Below are 18843 nucleotides of genomic sequence, written 5' to 3' on the forward strand. Positions count from 1 at the left end.
CAAGGACATAATGAAGTTATCCAGTGGAATTCCCAGATCAAAATTCCTTAAAAAGTCTCTGGGAGTAGGTCCAGCAATCTGTGTTTTAACAATCCTCTCAGTTCACCTCAAGTACCTTAAAGTTATGAATCACTGTGTTGCGCCACAGCCATCAGCAATTTTATCTAAAGTTCTCTGAAGTTGTTCCACACTCTCTCCTTGCTTTCCATGCTAACCTACAAATTATCTCCATTGCCAGAAAAAAATTATAAGATATAAATCTGATGATGTTATTTCATTCTCCATTCATTCATCAAATATTTATTGAGAGTTTTAGGCCTTCAGGGAATAGCCGTGAATACAAAGGACAAAGATTTCTATTCTTGTGGTGCTTATATTCAGTGTCTTTTATTCCCCTCCAAATTCCCCAATGACTTCAGGATGCTTAAAAAAGAGGTCCAAACTCCTTTGTATAATGAACCCAGCACTCAGTGGTCCAGGCTTTCTCTGAGGATTTGGTTCTTGTCTTGCATCCTACAATCCAACGACACCATGCAATTGGTTTCTTAATTATATTCATTTGCAAGGTGATCCATCCCCTCCGTAGAGGAGCCCCCCAAGCCTGTTCTATTCCTTTTGGTAAAACCTACATGTGTTTTTAACATTCAAGAATTATATGTGGCCCTGATATTTTTAAAATGGATAACCAAAAAGGACCTATTGTATAGCACAAGAAACTCTGCTCAATGTTATGTGCCAGCCCTGGATGGGAGAGGAGGGGTTTGGGGGAGAATGGATACATGTATATGTATGGTTGAGTCCCCTTGCTCTTCACCTGAAACTGTGGCGACGTGGTTAATTGTCTATACCCCAATTCAAAATAAGAAGTTCTAAAAAATAATATAAAACAGAAAAGAATTATGTATGACCAAAACACAAGAAGAAATAGATGATCTGAATAGGCCTATGTCTACTGAAGAAACTGAATCAGTAATTAATAACATTCCAAGCCAGGAAGCACCAAGTCCAGATGGGTTTACTGATAAATTCTAGCAAACACTTAAGAAAGAAATTAGACCAATTCTCTACAATCTCTTTTAGAGGACAGAGAAGAGGGAACACATCTAAGTCAGTCTACGAGAATACCATTACTTTAACACCAGAACCAGAAAAAGACAAGAAAAGGGGAAAAAAAAGAAAAGAAAACTACAGGCCAGATTCTCCCATTAACACAGATGCAAAAGTCCTCAACAAAATATTAGCGTATCAAATCTAGTAAATAACAGATTTATATACCACAACCAAGAGGGGTTTATTCCAAGCAGACAAGGCTGATTCAACAGTGGAAAATCAATTAATTTAATCTACCACATCAGTACAGTTTTTTTTTAATCACATGATCTTATCACTTGATGCAAAAAAAGCATTTGACAAAATCTAATACCCATTCATGAGAAAAAAACTCTCAATATACTAGGAAAAGAGGGAACTTCCTCACCTTGATAAAGACTACACAAAAATACTACAGCTAATGGCTTGCTTGCTTCCCTGGTGGTTCAGCAGATTAAAGAATCCACCTGCAATGCAGGATATGCAGGTTTGATCCCTGGGTGGTGAAGATCCCCTGGAAAAGGAAATAGCAACCCACTCCAGTATCCTTGCCTGGAAAACCCCATGGCCAGAGGAATCTGGTGAGCTACAGTCCGTGGGGTTTCGAGAGTCAGACATGACTTAGTGACTAAACAACAACAATAATGTCTTACTTAGCAATGAGGAATTCGAAGTTTTCCCACAAAGATCAGGTAAAAAGCAAGGATGGCCCGTCATACCACTTCTTTTCAAAATTGTACTGAAAGTCCCTGCTTATTCAATAAGTCCTTGTTAATGCAATAAGGCAAGGAAATAAAAGGTATACAGATTGGGAAAGAAGGCATAAAGCTCAAAATGGCAAAGCAAAGGAAACAATATAAAGATGAGTGGTTGCCAGAGGTTGGTGGGGGAAGAAGGATAAATAGGCAGCGCATAAAGGACTTTTAGAAAAGTGAAAACACTCTGTATGTTATTACAATGATGGATACATGCCATTATGCTTCCTCCACATCCACAGAATGTACAACACAAATGTGAACCCTGAGGGAAATTGTGGACTTTGGGCAATTGTGATGAGTCAATGTAGGTACATCCTTCATAAAAGATGTATTTCATAAAAAGTGAATGGTGTTGATAATAAGGGAGGCTATATATATAGGTCGGAGGACTGGGTACATAAGAAAAATGTACCTTCCTCTCAATTTTGTTGTAAACTTAAAGCTGCTCTAAAAAGTTGTCTTTAAAAAAAATCAGGAGAAAAAAGTCATGTGTTCCATGAAGACTTGATTGTCTTCTCTCCTTAAAATGTGAAATGGCAGCTTCCACTTTGGTGCCCATATTGCATCCTAATTTATAGGTAATCCTATTTTTATAGATGTGGCTACATAAAATAAAATCTGTATATTAAAAAAACAAGATAAAAAGTAAATGTAAACTGGGAAATGTTTTCAACAAGTATGATAGTCATAAAGTTATCATACTTATATAATGATCTCTTACTGAATTATAGCCAATAGGAAAATGGCAAAGGATCTTGAGGGCTATAAGGAAGACGATAGTCTTAAACCAGTCTCCATCCTGTCCATTGTCATCTCCTCTGTCCATACCACTGACATGGCCATGATTATAGGTGTGTGGAGTTATGCTGTATAATTATTGCACAGAGGGATGGCATCACCAGAGTTTTGTACTACATTTAAATTCTAAAGCTTTTAAACAAAAGAATCCCTAAAAAAGTAGAATAAATATCAACAACAGACTTAAATAAGTGATGAGGATCCGTAAGAGCCAAAACAATCTTAAAAAAGAACATAGTTGGAGACTCACACTTATAATTTTAAAACTAACTACTGTGCTACAGCCATCAAGACTGTGTGGTATTGACATAAAGATGGGCATATAAGCAATGGGATGGAATTAAAAATTTTAAATATACCTATACATTTTAGTACAACTGATTTTCAATAAAGGTGCTAAGACAATTCAATGGAGGAAAATAGTCTTTTCAACAAGAGGTGAAGAACAACTGGAAAAAAATAAAATTGGACTCCCTAGCTCATATCATGTACAAAATTAACTAAAAATAGATTGAAGACCTAAATATGAACTATAAAGTTCTTAGAAAAAAAAATGTAAATTTTTGTGATCTTGGATTAGGTAATAGTTTCTTAACTATGCTACCAAAGGCATTACTAAAAAAGAAAGAGTAAATAAGTTGAACTTCATCAAGATAAACTTTTGTGCTATAAAAGACACCATAAAGAAAGGAAAATAAATGCAAAGAATGGGAGAAAATATTTGCAAATTGCACATCTGATAACATCTAGTGTCCAGAATATATTTTAAAAACTCTCACAGCCAAACAAAACACAACCCAATTAAAAGTGAGCAAAACATTTGAAAAAAATTTCTTCAAAGAAGATACACAAATGGCCAAGAAGCATGGTCAATACTGAAAAGATGCTCGACATCATTAGTCATCAGTGAAGTATAGATCAAAGGAACAACGACATACCACTTCACAACGACTAGGACGACTATAGTAAAAAAGTCAGCAAGGAGAACTGGAATCCTCAAATACTGCTGATGTGAGTATAAAATGGTGCAGCCACTTGTGAAATAGTTTGTCATTTCTTCAAAAAGTTAAACACAGAGTTAACCATATGACCCAGAAATTCCATTCGTAGGTATATATCAAAGAGTATTCCACAAAAACTTGTATAACCAAGATTTGAAGAAACATTACTCATAATAACCAAACAGTGGAAAAAAAGTATCCATTCAACCGATGAATGGATAAACAGAAATACAGTATATCCATTCAACAGATTATTAATCTATAAGAAAAATGAAGTACTGATTCATGCTATAATATGGGCTAAGCTTGAAAACATTACACTAAGTGAAGTCCAATACAAAAGGCTCCATATTGTATGATTCCATTTGTATGACTCATGGAGAAAAGGCAGATCCATAGAAACAGAAAGTAAATTAGTAGCTACCAGAGTCTAGTGATGAGGAATGGAAAGCTATTGCTAATGGTTTTATCATTCTTTGAGGTGATGAAATGTTCTGGAAGTAAATAATGGTGAGGATTGCACAACTTGTGACTATACTTAAAGTGACTAAATTGTACACTTTAACAGTACTTTGTATTTTATCTCAGTGCAAAATAAAAACATAAATGATGAATACATGTAAAAAAAAAAAAAACAATGTCACAAGCAATCAAAGAAATGTAAATCAAAACAAGTTGTTTTTCTATTGCCTTGCTAGATATTATAAAAAATAAAAATACTCAATGCTGACAAAAATGATGACCTCATATATTCCTGTAAGAACTGTACATTTGTGCACCCTTTCTGGAAAAGAATTAGGTAATATGTATTACCTAATATATGCCCGAAGGGCGGCGGCCAAGAGGAATTACCCCACGTCTGAGGTCAGGGGCAGCAGTGAGAGTGCCCGGCTGCGACGGCGCAGGAACGGCCGAAAGGAGCTACCCAACTCCGGGGCCAGGGGTGGAGGCCGAGAGGAGCTACCCTCCGCCTGAGGAGCGGTGGCTGCGCAGGCCCAGGAGGGCCTAGAGGAGCTATCCCACGTTGAAGGTCAGGAAGGGCAGCGGTGAGGAGAGACCCCTCGTCCAAGATAAGGAGCTGCGGCTGCGCTTTGCTGGAGCAGCCGTGAAGAGATATCCCACGCCCAGGGTAAGAGAAACCCAAGTAAGACGGTAGGTGTTGCAAGAGGGCATCAGAGGGCAGACACACTGAAACCATACTCACAGGAAACAGTCAATATAATCACACTAGGACCACAGCCTTGTCTAACTCAATGAAACTAAGCCATGCCCGTGGGGCAACCCAAGACGGGTGGGTGATGGTGGAGAGATCTGATAGAATGTGGTCCACTGGAGAAGGGAATGGCAAACCACTTCAGTATTCTTGCCTTGAGAACCCCATGAACAGTATGAAAAGGCAAAATGATAGGATACTAAAAGAGAAACTCCCCAGGTCAGTAGGTGCCCAATATGCTACTGGAGATCAGTGGAGAAATAACTCCAGAAAGAATGAAGGGATGGAGCCAAAGCAAAAACAATGCCCAGCTGTGAATGTGGCTGGTGATAGAAGCAAGGTCTGATGCTGTAAAGAGCATTATTGCATAGGAACCTGGAATGTCAGGTCCATGAATCAAGGCAAATTGGAAGTGGTCAAACAATAGATGGCAAGAGTGAATGTCGACATTCTAGGAATCAGTGAACTAAAATGGACTGGAATGGGTGAATTTAACTCAGGTGACCATTATATCTACTACTGTGGGCAGGAATCCCTCAGAAGAAATGGAGTAGCCATCATGGTCAACAAAAGAGTCTGAAATGCAGTACTTGGATGCAATCTCAAAAACGACAGAATGATCTCTGTTCATTTCCAAGGCAAACCATTCAATATCACAGTAATCCAAGTCTGTGCCCCAACCAGTAACACTGAAGTTGAACGGTTCTATGAAGACCTACAAGACCTTTTAGAACTAACACCCAAAAAAAGATGTCCTTTTCATTATAGGGGACTGGAATGCAAAAGTAGGAAGTCAAGAAACACCTGGAGTAACAGGCAAGTTTGGCCTTGGAATACGGAATGAAGCAGGGCAAAGACTAATGGAGTTTTGCCAAGAAAATGCACTGGTCATGGCAAACACCCTCTTCCAACAACACAAGAGAAGACTCTACACATGGACATCACCAGATGGTCAACACCGAAATCAGATTGATTATGTTCTTTGCAGCCAAAGATGGAGAAGCTCTATACAGTCAACAAAAACAAGACCAGGAGCTCGCTGTGGCTCAGATCGTGAACTCCTTATTACCAAATGCAGACTTAAATTGAAGAAAGTAGGGAAAACCACTAGACCATTCAGGGATGACCTAAATCAAATCCCTTATGATTATACAGTGGAAGTGAGAAATAGATTTAAGGGCCTAGATCTGATAGAGTGCCTGATGAACTATGGAATGAGGTTTGTGATATTGTACAGGAGACAGGAATCAAGACCATCCCTACGGAAAAGAAATGCAAAGAAGCAAAATTGCTGTCTGGGGAGGCCTTACAAATAGCTGTGAAAAGAAGAGAAGCAAAAAGCAAAGGAGAAAAGGAGAGATATAAACATCTGAATGCAGAGTTCCAAAGAATAGCAAGAAGAGATAAGAAAGCCTTCCTCAGCGATCAATGCGAAGAAATAGAGGAAAACAACAGAATGGGAAAGACTAGAGATCTCTTCAAAAAAATTAGAGATACCAAGGGAACATTTCAGGCAAAGATGGGCTCAATAAAGGACAGAAATGGTATGCACCTAACAGAAGCAGAAGATATTAAGAAGAGGTGGCAAGAAATACATAGAAGAACTGTACAAAAAAGATCTTCATGACCCAGATAATCACTATGGTGTGATCACTGACCTAGAGCCAGACATCCTGGAATGTGAAGTCAAGTGGGCCTTAGAAAGCATCACTACGAACAAAGCTAGTGGAGGTGATGGAATTCCAGTTGCGCTATTTCAAATCCTGAAAGATGATGCTGTGAAAGTGCTGCACTCAATATGCCAGCAAATTTGGAAAACTCAGCAGTGGCCACAGGGCTGGAAAAGGACAGTTTTCATTCCAATCCCAAAGAAAGGCAATGACAAAGAATGCTCAAACTACCGCACAATTGCACTCATCTCACATGCTAGTAAAGTAATGCTCAAAATTCTCCAAGCCAGGCTTCAGCAATACGTGAACTGTGAACTTCCTGATGTTCAAGCTGGTTTTAGAAAAGGCAGAGGAACCAGAGATCAAATTGCCAACATCAGCTGGATCATGGAAAAAGCAAGAGAGTTCCAGAAAAACATCTATTTCTGCTTTATTGACTATCCAAAGCCTTTGACTGTGTGGATCACAATAAACTGTGGAAAATTCTTCAAGAGATGGGAATACCAGACCACCCGATCTGCCTCTTGAGAAATCTGTATGCAGGTCAGGAAGCAACAGTTAGAACTGGACATGGAACAACAGACTGGTTCCAAATAGGGAAAGGAGTCCGTCAAGGCTGTATATTGTCACCCTGCTTATTTAACTTATATGCAGAGTACATCATGAGAAACGCTGGACTCGAAGAAACACAAGCTGGAATCAAGATTGCCGGGAAAAATATCAATAACCTTAGATATGCAGATGACAGCACCCTTATGGCAGAAAGTGAAGAGGAACTCAAAAGCCTCTTGATGAAAGTGAAAGTGGAGAGTGAAAAAGTTGGCTTAAAGCTCAACATTCAGAAAAGGAAGATCATGGCATCTGGTCCCATCACTTCATGGGAAATAGATGGGGAAACAGTGGAAACAGTGTCAGACTTAATTTTCTGGGCTCCAAAATCACTGCAGATGGTGACTGCAGCCATAAAATTAAAAGACGCTTACTCCTTGGAAGGAAAGTTATGACCAACCTAGACAGCATATTCAAAAGCAGAGACATTACTTTGCCAATAAAGGTCCGTCTAGTCAAGGCTATGGTTTTTCCTGTGGTCATGTATGGATGTGAGAGTTGGACTGTGAAGAAGGCTGAGCACCGAAGTGATGATTTTGAACTGCAGTGTTGGAGAAGACTCTTGAGAGTCCCTTGGACTGCAAGGAGATCCAACCAGTCCCTTCTGAAGGAGATCAGCCCTGGGATTTCTTTGGAAGGAATGATGCTAAAGCTGAAACTCCAGTACTTGGCCACCTCATGCGAAGAGTTGACTCATTGGAAAAGACTCTGATGCTGGGAGGGATTGGGGGCAGGAGGAGAAGGGGACGCCAGAGGATGAGATGGCTGGATGGCATCACTTACTCGATGGACATGAGTCTGAGTGAACTCTGGGAGTTGGTGATGGAGAGGGAGGCCTGGTGTGCTGCAATTCATGGGGTCGCAAAGAGTCGGACACGACTGAGCGACTGAACTGAACTTAACTGAATATATATTAAGAAGCTTAAAGTGCTGATTCTATTTAACTTAGACATCCTAGTTTTAGAAATCTAAATCCTTACTTAGTAGACCATATAGAAAAAGGACCTTTATTATTTATTATGAATTTTCCATTCCTTCTGAGCTAAGTAGAAAAATGAGTCTCGCCCTTACCCTGAACCTTATATGGATTCTGTGTCAAGGCTTCCATCATTTGTACTTTCTTACTTCCACAACTCAGTTCTACTTTACTGATGTGCTCTGGATGATTTTAACATCCAGATGTATTCAAAATATCTGTCCAGCTCCCCTTCACCTTTCCCTACAATACAACCAGATCAGTTACCCTCTTATTGTCCTGACACCCTTCTTTCATTATGTTATTACCGTAACATTCTATCATGTGTTTCCCCTACCCCCGGCCCCACCAAAAAAAAACAGGCTATTGCCTGCTTTGCCTCATCATAATGAGGACTTTTTCTGGAACTAGACTGTTTGGATTTGAATTCCAGCTTTGCCACTTGCCAGCTATGTGGTTCAGGTCTCACTTTCCTCATTACATGGAATTATCTAATTATTATATTAAAATTATATAATTATTACATGGAAAGTGGTCAGAGCAGTGCTGGCACATAGTAAACCCTGAATTTGTGTTATTATTATTATTATAACTAACAGAGGATAAGACGATTGGGTGGCATCACCAACTCGATGAACATGAGTTTGAGCAGGCTCCGGGAGTTGGTGATGGGCAGGGAAGCCTGGCATGCTGCAGTCCATGGGGTCACAAAGAGTTGGACACGACTGAACAACTGAACTGAATTGATTATTATTATTATCATGTCATAGAGATATTATGAAGCTCAAATAATGTGTATGAAACCGCTTTGTAATGCACTACTCATTACTTTCTATTACAGTAACATGTGTTTACTTTAATCTCATAAATTATAGAAGAACAAGGACTATCTTATTTTCTAATGACTTACGTTGTACACAGTAAATTCTCAAAAGTTGCACTGAAATTAAATGTTATTTTATGACCAAATCACTGTTGACTTTTGGTTATGTCTAAATAACATCACATCAAGATAACTCACAATCTTGTTATATATACACTTGTGTCTTCCACTATGTTAGAGGTCTTTTCAAAGTAGAGTCTACAATGGAGAATCCACGGCAAGCATGGAAGGAAAAGCTTTAGGAATTCTATCTACAGTTTTTCTTTATCTTTTGTAAATTTTTATTGTTTGGAATATATCATTACTAACATGTATGCAATTACTATGCAAATGCTATAACAGGTAAGTAAATATATACTGGAAGTGCAGGCTTAAGACAGTTTTACTAAACGGTGTACACTCTAAAAGGTCTGGAGATCAGCACATTAACCCGCAGTATGGTTTCTCTCCTGGTGTCAAGCTGATCTATTGAAGTTTTCCTAGCACACAGTTTATATTTCTTTGTTTCCAAATCTGACTCACAACCAGTTTGTTTAAAATGAGAGTATGGCAGCCACTCCTTTTCAAGCTGCAACTTGCATTCTCACACCAAGACTTAACCATCACCAAATGTAAAGTCCTTAAAAGACAGGTCTGTGTCTGGTCTATTTTTGCATCTATCCCCACACCCCCACCTCCTCACCACACAACAGGGTTTTCACAACTGGCACATAACAGGCTCCACATAAATGTTGGCTGAATGCATATAATGACACAGTGATTGCTACTGGAAGGCAGGAGAGTGTGCTGGTGAACAGCAGAAGCTCAGATCCTGGCTCTGCCACGTAACAGGGTGACCCTGAGCCTCAGAATTTTCCTTTGGGAAATGAAGGTGATTAAGTAAAGGGACTCTCCTGGGGTGTCCAGTGGTTAAGAATGACCCGCCAATGCAGGGGACACGGGTTCGATCACTCTGACCCAGGAAATTCCACTAAGTCCCTGCACCGCAGTTATTGAAACCCCCATGCCCTAGAACCTGTGCTCAGCAACGAGAGAAGCCACTGTAATGAGAAGCCCTTGCACTGTGACTAGAGAGCAGCCCTTGCTCATTGCAACTGGAGAAAGCCTACAGGCAGCAATGAAGACCCAGCACGACCAAAAATTAAAATGAATAAATAAATAATGTTTTTAAAAGTTAGTAAAGAGTAAAATCCATTTCTTGACTCAAAATATTAATTTGGGAGCATAATTTAATGCAGAAAACGCCCTCAATTCATGAAATGAAAAAGTGGGCAATTACCATGTAGTGTGCATTTTTTGTCAGCAGTTCTATGTATTAAAGTGGTACAGCATGCAGTTATATAGCATCTTGAGTTTCCTGTATCCCCCCAAGAGGTAAGACACTGATTTCCCAAGGAGCTGTGCCCCTTCAGTATGAGTATGCAGAGAAAGAGTGAGGGGAAGGAAGGGAAAGATTAGACAATTATTTCCATCTTATGAACGTGTGAGAGAGTTTGCTTTGTCATTTGGGGTTTCAAGTACTGATTACTGTTAAATCAACATATCCTATTACATTAATATGGCTCTTAAACTGTAAAAAAATTATTTTGGTCAATGAATCATTTGTCTATGTTGAAAATCCTAAAGAATAGCAACAATACCAATACCACCTCCTGGAACTAAAAGCAGTTCTAGCAAGATTTGAGGATACAAGGTTATATATGAAAGTCAATTGCTCTCCTATATACCTGCAATGAATAATTGGAACTTGAAATTCAAAACACAACACTATTTACAAAACTACCCAAAATACAATATCCTGTGCTTAAGTATAGTTCTAACAAAATATGAACAAGATTGGTATGAGGAAAAGCACAAAACTCTGATAAAAGAAATAATAAATAGAAGGATATTCCATGACCATGGATAGTAAGATTCAATACAGTTAGGACGTCAGGTAGGATGTGAGTTCTGATACCTCACCAATGAAGATATGCAGACGGCAATAGTCTGTGAAGGATGTTCAACATCATATGACATTAGGGAGCTGCTAATTAAAAGGACAGTGAAGTACAATGAAACATCTATTAGAATGGCTAGAATTTAAAACACTGACAACAGCAAATGTGGCAAGGATGTAAGGCAACAGGAGCTCTCATTCATTGCTGTTGAGAATGCAAAATGGTACAGTCACTTTGGAAGACAGCATGGCAGTTTAATACAAAGCTAAACATAGTCTTACCATATGATCCAGCAATCATTCTCCTAGGAATTTATCCAAATGAGTTGAAAATGTATGTCCACACAAAACCCTGCACACAAATGTTTGCAGAAGCTTTATGCTCGATAAAGGACAGAAATGGTATGGACCTAACAGAAGCACAAGATATTAAGAAGAGATGGCAAGAATACACAGAAGAACTGTACAAAAAAGATCTTCACAACCCAGATAATCATGATGGTGTGATCACTGACCTAGAGCCAGACATCCTGGAATGTGAAGTCAAGTGGGCCTTAGAAAGCATCACTACGAACAAAGCTAGTGGAGGTGATGGAATTCCAGTTGCGCTATTTCAAATCCTGAAAGATGATGCTGTGAAAGTGCTGCACTCAATATGCCAGCAAATTTGGAAAACTCAGCAGTGGCCACAGGGCTGGAAAAGGACAGTTTTCATTCCAATCCCAAATAAAGGCAATGACAAAGAATGCTCAAACTACCGCACAATTGCACTCATCTCACATGCTAGTAAAGTAATGCTCAAAATTCTCCAAGCCAGGCTTCAGCAATACGTGAACTGTGAACTTCCTGATGTTCAAGCTGGTTTTAGAAAAGGCAGAGGAACCAGAGATCAAATTGCCAACATCAGCTGGATTATGGAAAAAGCAAGAGAGTTCCAGAAAAACATCTATTTCTGCTTTATTGACTAAGCCAAAGCCTTTGACTGTGTGGATCACAATAAACTGTGGAAAATTCTGAAAGAGATGGGAATACCAGACCACCCGATCTGCCTCTTGAGAAATCTGTATGCAGGTCAGGAAGCAACAGTTAGAACTGGACATGGAACAACAGACTGGTTCCAAATAGGAAAAGGAGTCCGTCAAGGCTGTATATTGTCACCCTGCTTATTTAATTTATATGCAGAGTACATTATGAGAAACGCTGAATTGGAAGAAACACAAGCTGGAATCCAGATTGCCGGGAGAAATATCAATAACCTCAGATATGCAGATGACACCACCCTTATGGCAGAAAGTGAAGAGGAACTAAAAAGCCTCTTGATGAAAGTGAAAGTGGAGAGTGAAAAAGTTGGCTTAAAGCTCAACATTCAGAAAATGAAGATTATGGCATCTGGTCCCATCACTTCATGGGAAATAAATGGGGAAACAGTGGAAACAGTGTCAGACTTTATTTTTCTGGGCTCCAAAATCACTGCAGATGGTGACTGCAGCCATAAAATTAAAAGATGCTTACTCCTTGGAAGGAAAGTTATGACCAACCTAGATAGCATATTCAAAAGCAGAGACATTACTTTGCCAACAAAGGTCCGTCTAGTCAAGGCTATGGTTTTTCCTGTGGTCATGTATGTATGGATGTGAGAGTTGGACTGTGAAGAAGGCTGAGCGCCGAAGAATTGATGCTTTTGAACTGTGGTGTTGGAGAAGACTCTTGAGAGTCCTTTGGACTGCAAGGAGATCCAACCAGTCCCTTCTGAAGGAGATCAGCCCTGGGATTTCTTTGGAAGGAATGATGCTAAAACTGAAACTCCAGTACTTTGGCCACCTCATGCAAAGAGTTGACTCATTGGAAAAGACTCTGATGCTGGGAGGGACTGGGGGCAGGAGGAGAAGGGGACGCCAGAGGATGAGATGGCTGGATGGCATGACTGACTCAGTGGACGTGAGTCTGAGTGAACTCTGGGAGTTGGTGATGGAGAGGGAGGCCTGGTGTGCTGCAATTCATGGGGTCGCAAAGAGTCGGACACGACTGAGCGACTGAACTGAACTGAACTGATTCATAATTGTCAAAATTAGAAGCAATAAAGACATATCCTTCAATCAGTGAATGGAGAAACAAACTGTAGTACATCCATTCGATGGAATTTTATTCAACAATAAAATGAAATGAGCTATCAAGCCACAAAAAGGCAGGGAAGAACCTTAAATACACATTGCTAAATCAAAGAATCCAGTCTAAAAAAGCTACAAACTACATGATTCTAACTATATGACATTTTTAGAGGCTAACCGCAGAGACCGTAAACAGATCTGTGGTTGCCATGGGTTAAGAGGAGGGAGGGAAGTATGAATCAGTGGAGCACAGGGAATTTTTAAGGATGGTGAAACTATTTGCATGATACTGTCAGGGTGGATACAGGACATTACCCATTTGTCAAAAACCATATAATTGTGCAACAGGAGAAACAAACACTAATGTCAACTATGGGATTTAGTTAATAACAATGTATCAATATTGGTTCATTGATTGTAACTAATGTACCACACAAATGCAAGATGTTAAATACAGGGGATATTGTACAGAGGGAGGGTGGGTGTGTGGGAATTCTCTACATTCTCCTCAACTTTTCTGTAAACCTAAAACTACCCTAAAGAATAATAGCTGTTATCAAAAAATGTCCAAAGTAAGTAAAAAATACCACAGCAAATTATATATATATATAAAATACTTAAGTATATGCCAATACACACATTCAGATAAAATAAAATAACTATACATCTCTTTCTCTTCTTGATAATTTTTCGATTTTAGTTCCCTGACCAGGGATCAAACACATTCCCCTGTAGTGGAAGCATGGAGTCTTACCACTGGACTTCCAGGGAAATCCCTTCACGATAAATTTTAAACTATATATTCTGTTATTTTCCTTCTTCGAATACAATGCTTTTATATGGACTGTCAATCATGTCCGACTCTTTGCAACCCCATGGACTGTAGACTATCAGGCTCCTCTGTCCATGGGATTTTCCAGGCAAGAGTACTGGAGTGGGTTACCATTTCCTTCTCCAGGGGATCTTCCCAACCCACGTATCGAACCTGGGTCTCCAGCATTGCAGGCAGATGTTTTACCATCTGAGCTACCAGGGAAGCCACAGTGTAATGCTTTTATATGGACTGTCAGTGGAAGATGAGGAGATGCAGAGAGTTATGCTAAATTATGTTCAGAAAAATTTTGGTAGTGAAGGGAACTAGGATTGATGAGTCTGGAGTCTAGGAAAGAATTCTTTTTAAAGGATATAATGATGACAACTCTAAAAAAAAAATACTGTTAGCCCCCATTCACTTTTATTCTTTAGTTATTTCACTGTCTTTCAAAGAATATAAGTAAATACTAAAATATAAAACTGCATACCAACAGTACATATAAAATTTTGCCAATGAGTTAAAATGCGAGGAAAACAAACACATACCAAGTCATCGATGTTGACCATTAGAACATTCTGATATGCTCCACCGTCTTTACCGCTAATATCACAATCAGATGATGCTACTGGCAACAGAACAAGGATCAGGGGAGGAATTCCAAAGATATACCTAAAAGAAACTGAATTCAACAGTAAGTAAGAATCAGCCAAATGTTTTAAGTCATATTATATCATCTGATGGCAGTGTTTCAATTGGCCTGACCACTAATTTCTAAGAATTTTTAAAATGTATCTTGCTTCTGCAGAGTGTAGGGAAAAACTCCGAAGTTCATTATTATGTAACAGCCAAAGTAAGACAATATTTTAGAGTCTAGGTTTCTTTCATTTGAATTCAGATATAACTCTTTGGGATAGTGCAGAACAGGTGTGATGACAGCAAAGTCTCTTTGCTCCATTGACAGAAAAACAGGTAAACTATAGGTTAAAAATGAGAAATTCTTGAAAGTTTATGATCTATGGCACGTGACTGTATATTTATATAAAACTTGGTGGCTGATCAAGTGTCCAGCTGTTTCCTGGAGGCAACATTGCAGGAAGTTTATCTCCACAGTACGGCACTATGATCATATGCTTTCTTTTTAATAATGGACCTTAGAAGGCTTACCTTTCCTAGAACTGGTACAAAGTTGACATTTATATTATAAGACCCCTTATCTTTTCAGTATCTTCTATTTCTAAATGCCCAGAGACTCACATTCTCTTCAAACACAGCCCTGTTTAGCTTCTTGACATGTTAGGAAAACAATAAATAAATTCATACCCTGTTAACTAATTATTTATATCTGTTTTTAAATGTCTTCTTATTTAGGGGCATTTTTTAATCAAAATGGATGAAATTATAAATGACATCATTTTTGGCAATAGTAATACACTGATAGAAAGCTAGGGATTCCCTGAGGGATTAAAATCTGGTTTTATGGGGACTTATTTTATTTCTTCACAAGCTTGCCAGAGTGTCTTGTTTGAATCTTTCTGTAAACTATTGAGTGTTGATGACAATGTATTTCCTGTGACTTTCACCAGTGAACTTTAACTATTCTCATTGAGTGCAAGACATTTCACATGTATGCCTACTCCTGATTAAGATTACAAACAATGCTGCTTGGAACCCAAGGAACTAAAGACTGTCAAATATATCATAAACTTCCCGATAACATTATAATCTGTTACATCATTATCTGTCATACAAAAGTGAGTAACCCTCCCCATTAAATTATGTGCTGTTAGTGACCCATATATTTACAATACAGTATGTAGACTGGATAGCAGATAGAGGAACAAACATGAATCTCACATCAAATCTTCATACTGACATTTAACAAGGTAAGAAAAACAAAATGAGAGGCAGGATCTACTCAAAGCTCTGACACTAAGTTTCTGTACGCATGATGAGCAAGAATTCACTTAGGAGATTAATGATGCTGCTGCTGCTACTGCTAAGTCGCTTCAGTCATGTCCAACTCTGTGCGACCCCATAGACAGCAGTCCACCAGGCTCCCCCATCCCTGGGATTTTCCAGGCAAGAGTACTGGAGTGGGTTGCCACTGCCTTCTCCGGATGATGATGCTAGTTGCCTTTAACTGAGTACCTGTCATGTACCAAGCACTGTTCAGTGCCTTATACTTACTGTCTCTAAAGATCCAAAGGGTCCTACCAGGTAGTTAATCTTTTTGTTAAACATAAATAGTAGGTGCCGGGTCTGGATTCTAACCTGAGCCAATTGCTTCACCAGGATTTGATCCTAAATGCCCATAATCTTTCTAAAAAATAATCTTATTTATTTATTTATTTTTGGTTGTGCTGGGTTTTCCTTGTTGTGTGGGCTTTTCTCTAGTTGCGAAGCACGGGTTTCTCATCACCATGACATCTCTTGTTGAAGAGCACCAGCTCTAGGGCGCACAGGCTTTAGGAGTTGTGGTCCCCAGGCTCTGGAGCACAGCTTCAGTAGTTGTGGTGTATGGGCTTAGTTGCCCTGGGACACGTGGGATCTTCCCAGATCAGGAATTAAACTCATGTCTCCTGCATCAGTAGGTGGATTCTTTACCACTGAGCCACCAGGGAAGCCTACCCATAATCTTTTAATAATATGTCATCATTTTTATCTAAATGAAAACTACCTCCAGGTTCTATTATCTATCTCCACCTCTCTTTCTTCTACTATTGTCTCTCTCACCTGAAGATTCTCAAACAATGATCAATTGCTAATTATTTAGTATCCTAACTTTGTAATTAGATTTGTATAGATAGTGCAGAGCCAAACTTTTTCTTTTCTCTGTCATCTTAAAGGTGTCTGGCAGGGCTACTTCAGGAGGAATAGAGGATAAGGAAAGTTTATACACCATATAGCTTGAAATGAGCTTTAAAGGAATAATAACAAAGTAATTAAACATTAGAATGAAAAGGAGACATTTTTACTATTGTACATAAATGTTATTTCAAAGGTCCACATTTTACACTTCGATTTAGGAGGCAGTTTTATTTTTTCTGAGCACTACTTATTGTGCCCTCTTCATTCCAAATTTCAGTAATGAGTGCTCCCAAAATTCATGTTGATCCACTTGGTCATTGGATGGTATTTTATCAATGCTTTCAAATGATGACTTAGTGGGGAATTAAGTCTTTTTTGTGCAATTCTAAAAAATATTTGCCTTATCTAGAGTGTCTTTCGTTGCCACTATTGTTAAATGGGCTTCCCTGGTGGCTCAGAGGTTAAAGTGTCTGCTCGCAATGTGAGAGACCTGGGTTCAATCCCTGGGTTGGGAAGATCCCTTGGAGAAGGAAATGGCAACCCACTCCAGTATTCTTGCCTGGAGAATCCCATGGATGGAGGAGCTGGTGGGCTACAGTCCACGGGGTCACAGAGAGTTGGACATGACTGAGTGACTTAACTTGTTAAATAGGTCAGCCCTGGGCTTCCCTGGTGGCTTGGCAGTAAAGAATCTGCAATGCAAGAGACATGGGTTCAATTTCTGGGTTGGGAAGATCCCCTGGAGAAGAAAAAGTCAACTCATTCCATTATGCTTGCCTGGGAAATCCCATGGACAGAGGAGCCTGGCAAGCTACAGTTCACTGGGCCACAAAAGAGTTAGACGTGACTTAGGAATTAAATCACCACCAGCAGCTCAGCTCCAGATAGCCTTGGCAACACAAAGCACAGAGGGAGACCTGGAGGCTGTGTCTTGGTGTGGAAATGGGTTAAGAGACCACTAAAAGGACAGAGCAGCTCAAAATCTTCACTTCCCTAATTTGTACAATGAAAACCTCAGACTAACTGATCCCTTGATATCCCTTTCAACTCGTAAGCACCTTAATTCTAAGAATCTACCTAGCCATCCAAATACAGTAACTCTTTAAACCTGAAATCCCCTGATGGACAATGTTGCAAATACATTCCAGTGCTTCAAACCCAGGTCTCAGAAGTTCCTAGATTTCTCATTAATGACTTGCCTTCAACTGAAGTCTTTTCTCCATACCACATAGAGAGTAACATATTAATATTGCCTAGTTTGAGCCTGCTTTTGACATTGTTGTCACAATAGGAAAGGACTCTGCTTTTATTTTTAGATTATGCATAGAATACCAACCCTATCCCCCCCCACCTTGACTTTTCCCTTAGGTTACAAAAAAAGATAAACCGTAAAGAATAATGCAAGGCAAGCTTGGGCTTGTGGAATTTTCTTTAGATTTCCTGAAGGGATTGAAACTGGAGAATTTGTTTTCAGTAGGGAATTTGGTTAAACCAGAATGATGGCTGTCTAAAAAAGTCTTGTTGGTTTTTATATTAAGCCAAATAATACATTCAATCCTCAGATGCTTGTTATGGGGTCAAAGTGAACATAAACAAATTAGTTTCTACAATCCTTCAAATCCAATCTTTCATTACTGTTTAAGACCAATCAGTATGTATTGACTGTCTACTGTACACATTACATAGACCTATTTTCATGAAAGACATTATCTGAATATATAAGATTTGGCTTTAGTATGAGCAATTGGCATAAACGAGTGAATAAATAAAAAGTTAATAAACAGTAGGAAATAATCATATATGAAAACCACCTTTTAAAGGTTCTAAAATCAATTTTATGTTCACACAAAGCATTCTAATATTTGCCACAAACATATTGATTGGATTATAAATTCTATCCATAAGTCCTATGATAAACAGCAGATAAAGACATTTCTGAAGCCATCCTATAATACTATATACAGTATTTCATTTAATCCCATAACCATTTCTTGAGGTAAGTACTATCAGTTACTAAACATTTTGGCAGATGGAGAATCTGGGGCCCAAATTTTTCCCCGGATAAAACGAGTTTTGTAAGAGTCAGGATTCAAATCCAAGATTGTCAGGTTGAAAAGTCTAGAAACTAAGCTTTCAGCCACTGAGCTACACTGCTTCCTGTAAAAATAACTGCATGT

General features: G+C 39.0%; 1 protein-coding gene across 2 annotated transcripts in view; it reads right to left on the minus strand.

The window, feature by feature from the left end:
• The window catches only part of IL7 (interleukin 7), a 60452-nt gene that overhangs the window by 39345 nt on the left and 2264 nt on the right, over positions 1–18843 (minus strand). For both annotated transcript variants that reach the window (XM_005215504.5, NM_173924.2), the window contains 1 exon segment: positions 14404–14537. In XM_005215504.5, the coding sequence (XP_005215561.1) occupies positions 14404–14537 (134 nt within the window).

The sequence above is a fragment of the Bos taurus genome, chromosome 14 (assembly GCF_002263795.3).
Source record: "Bos taurus isolate L1 Dominette 01449 registration number 42190680 breed Hereford chromosome 14, ARS-UCD2.0, whole genome shotgun sequence".
NCBI classification, from domain to species: Eukaryota; Metazoa; Chordata; class Mammalia; order Artiodactyla; family Bovidae; genus Bos; species Bos taurus.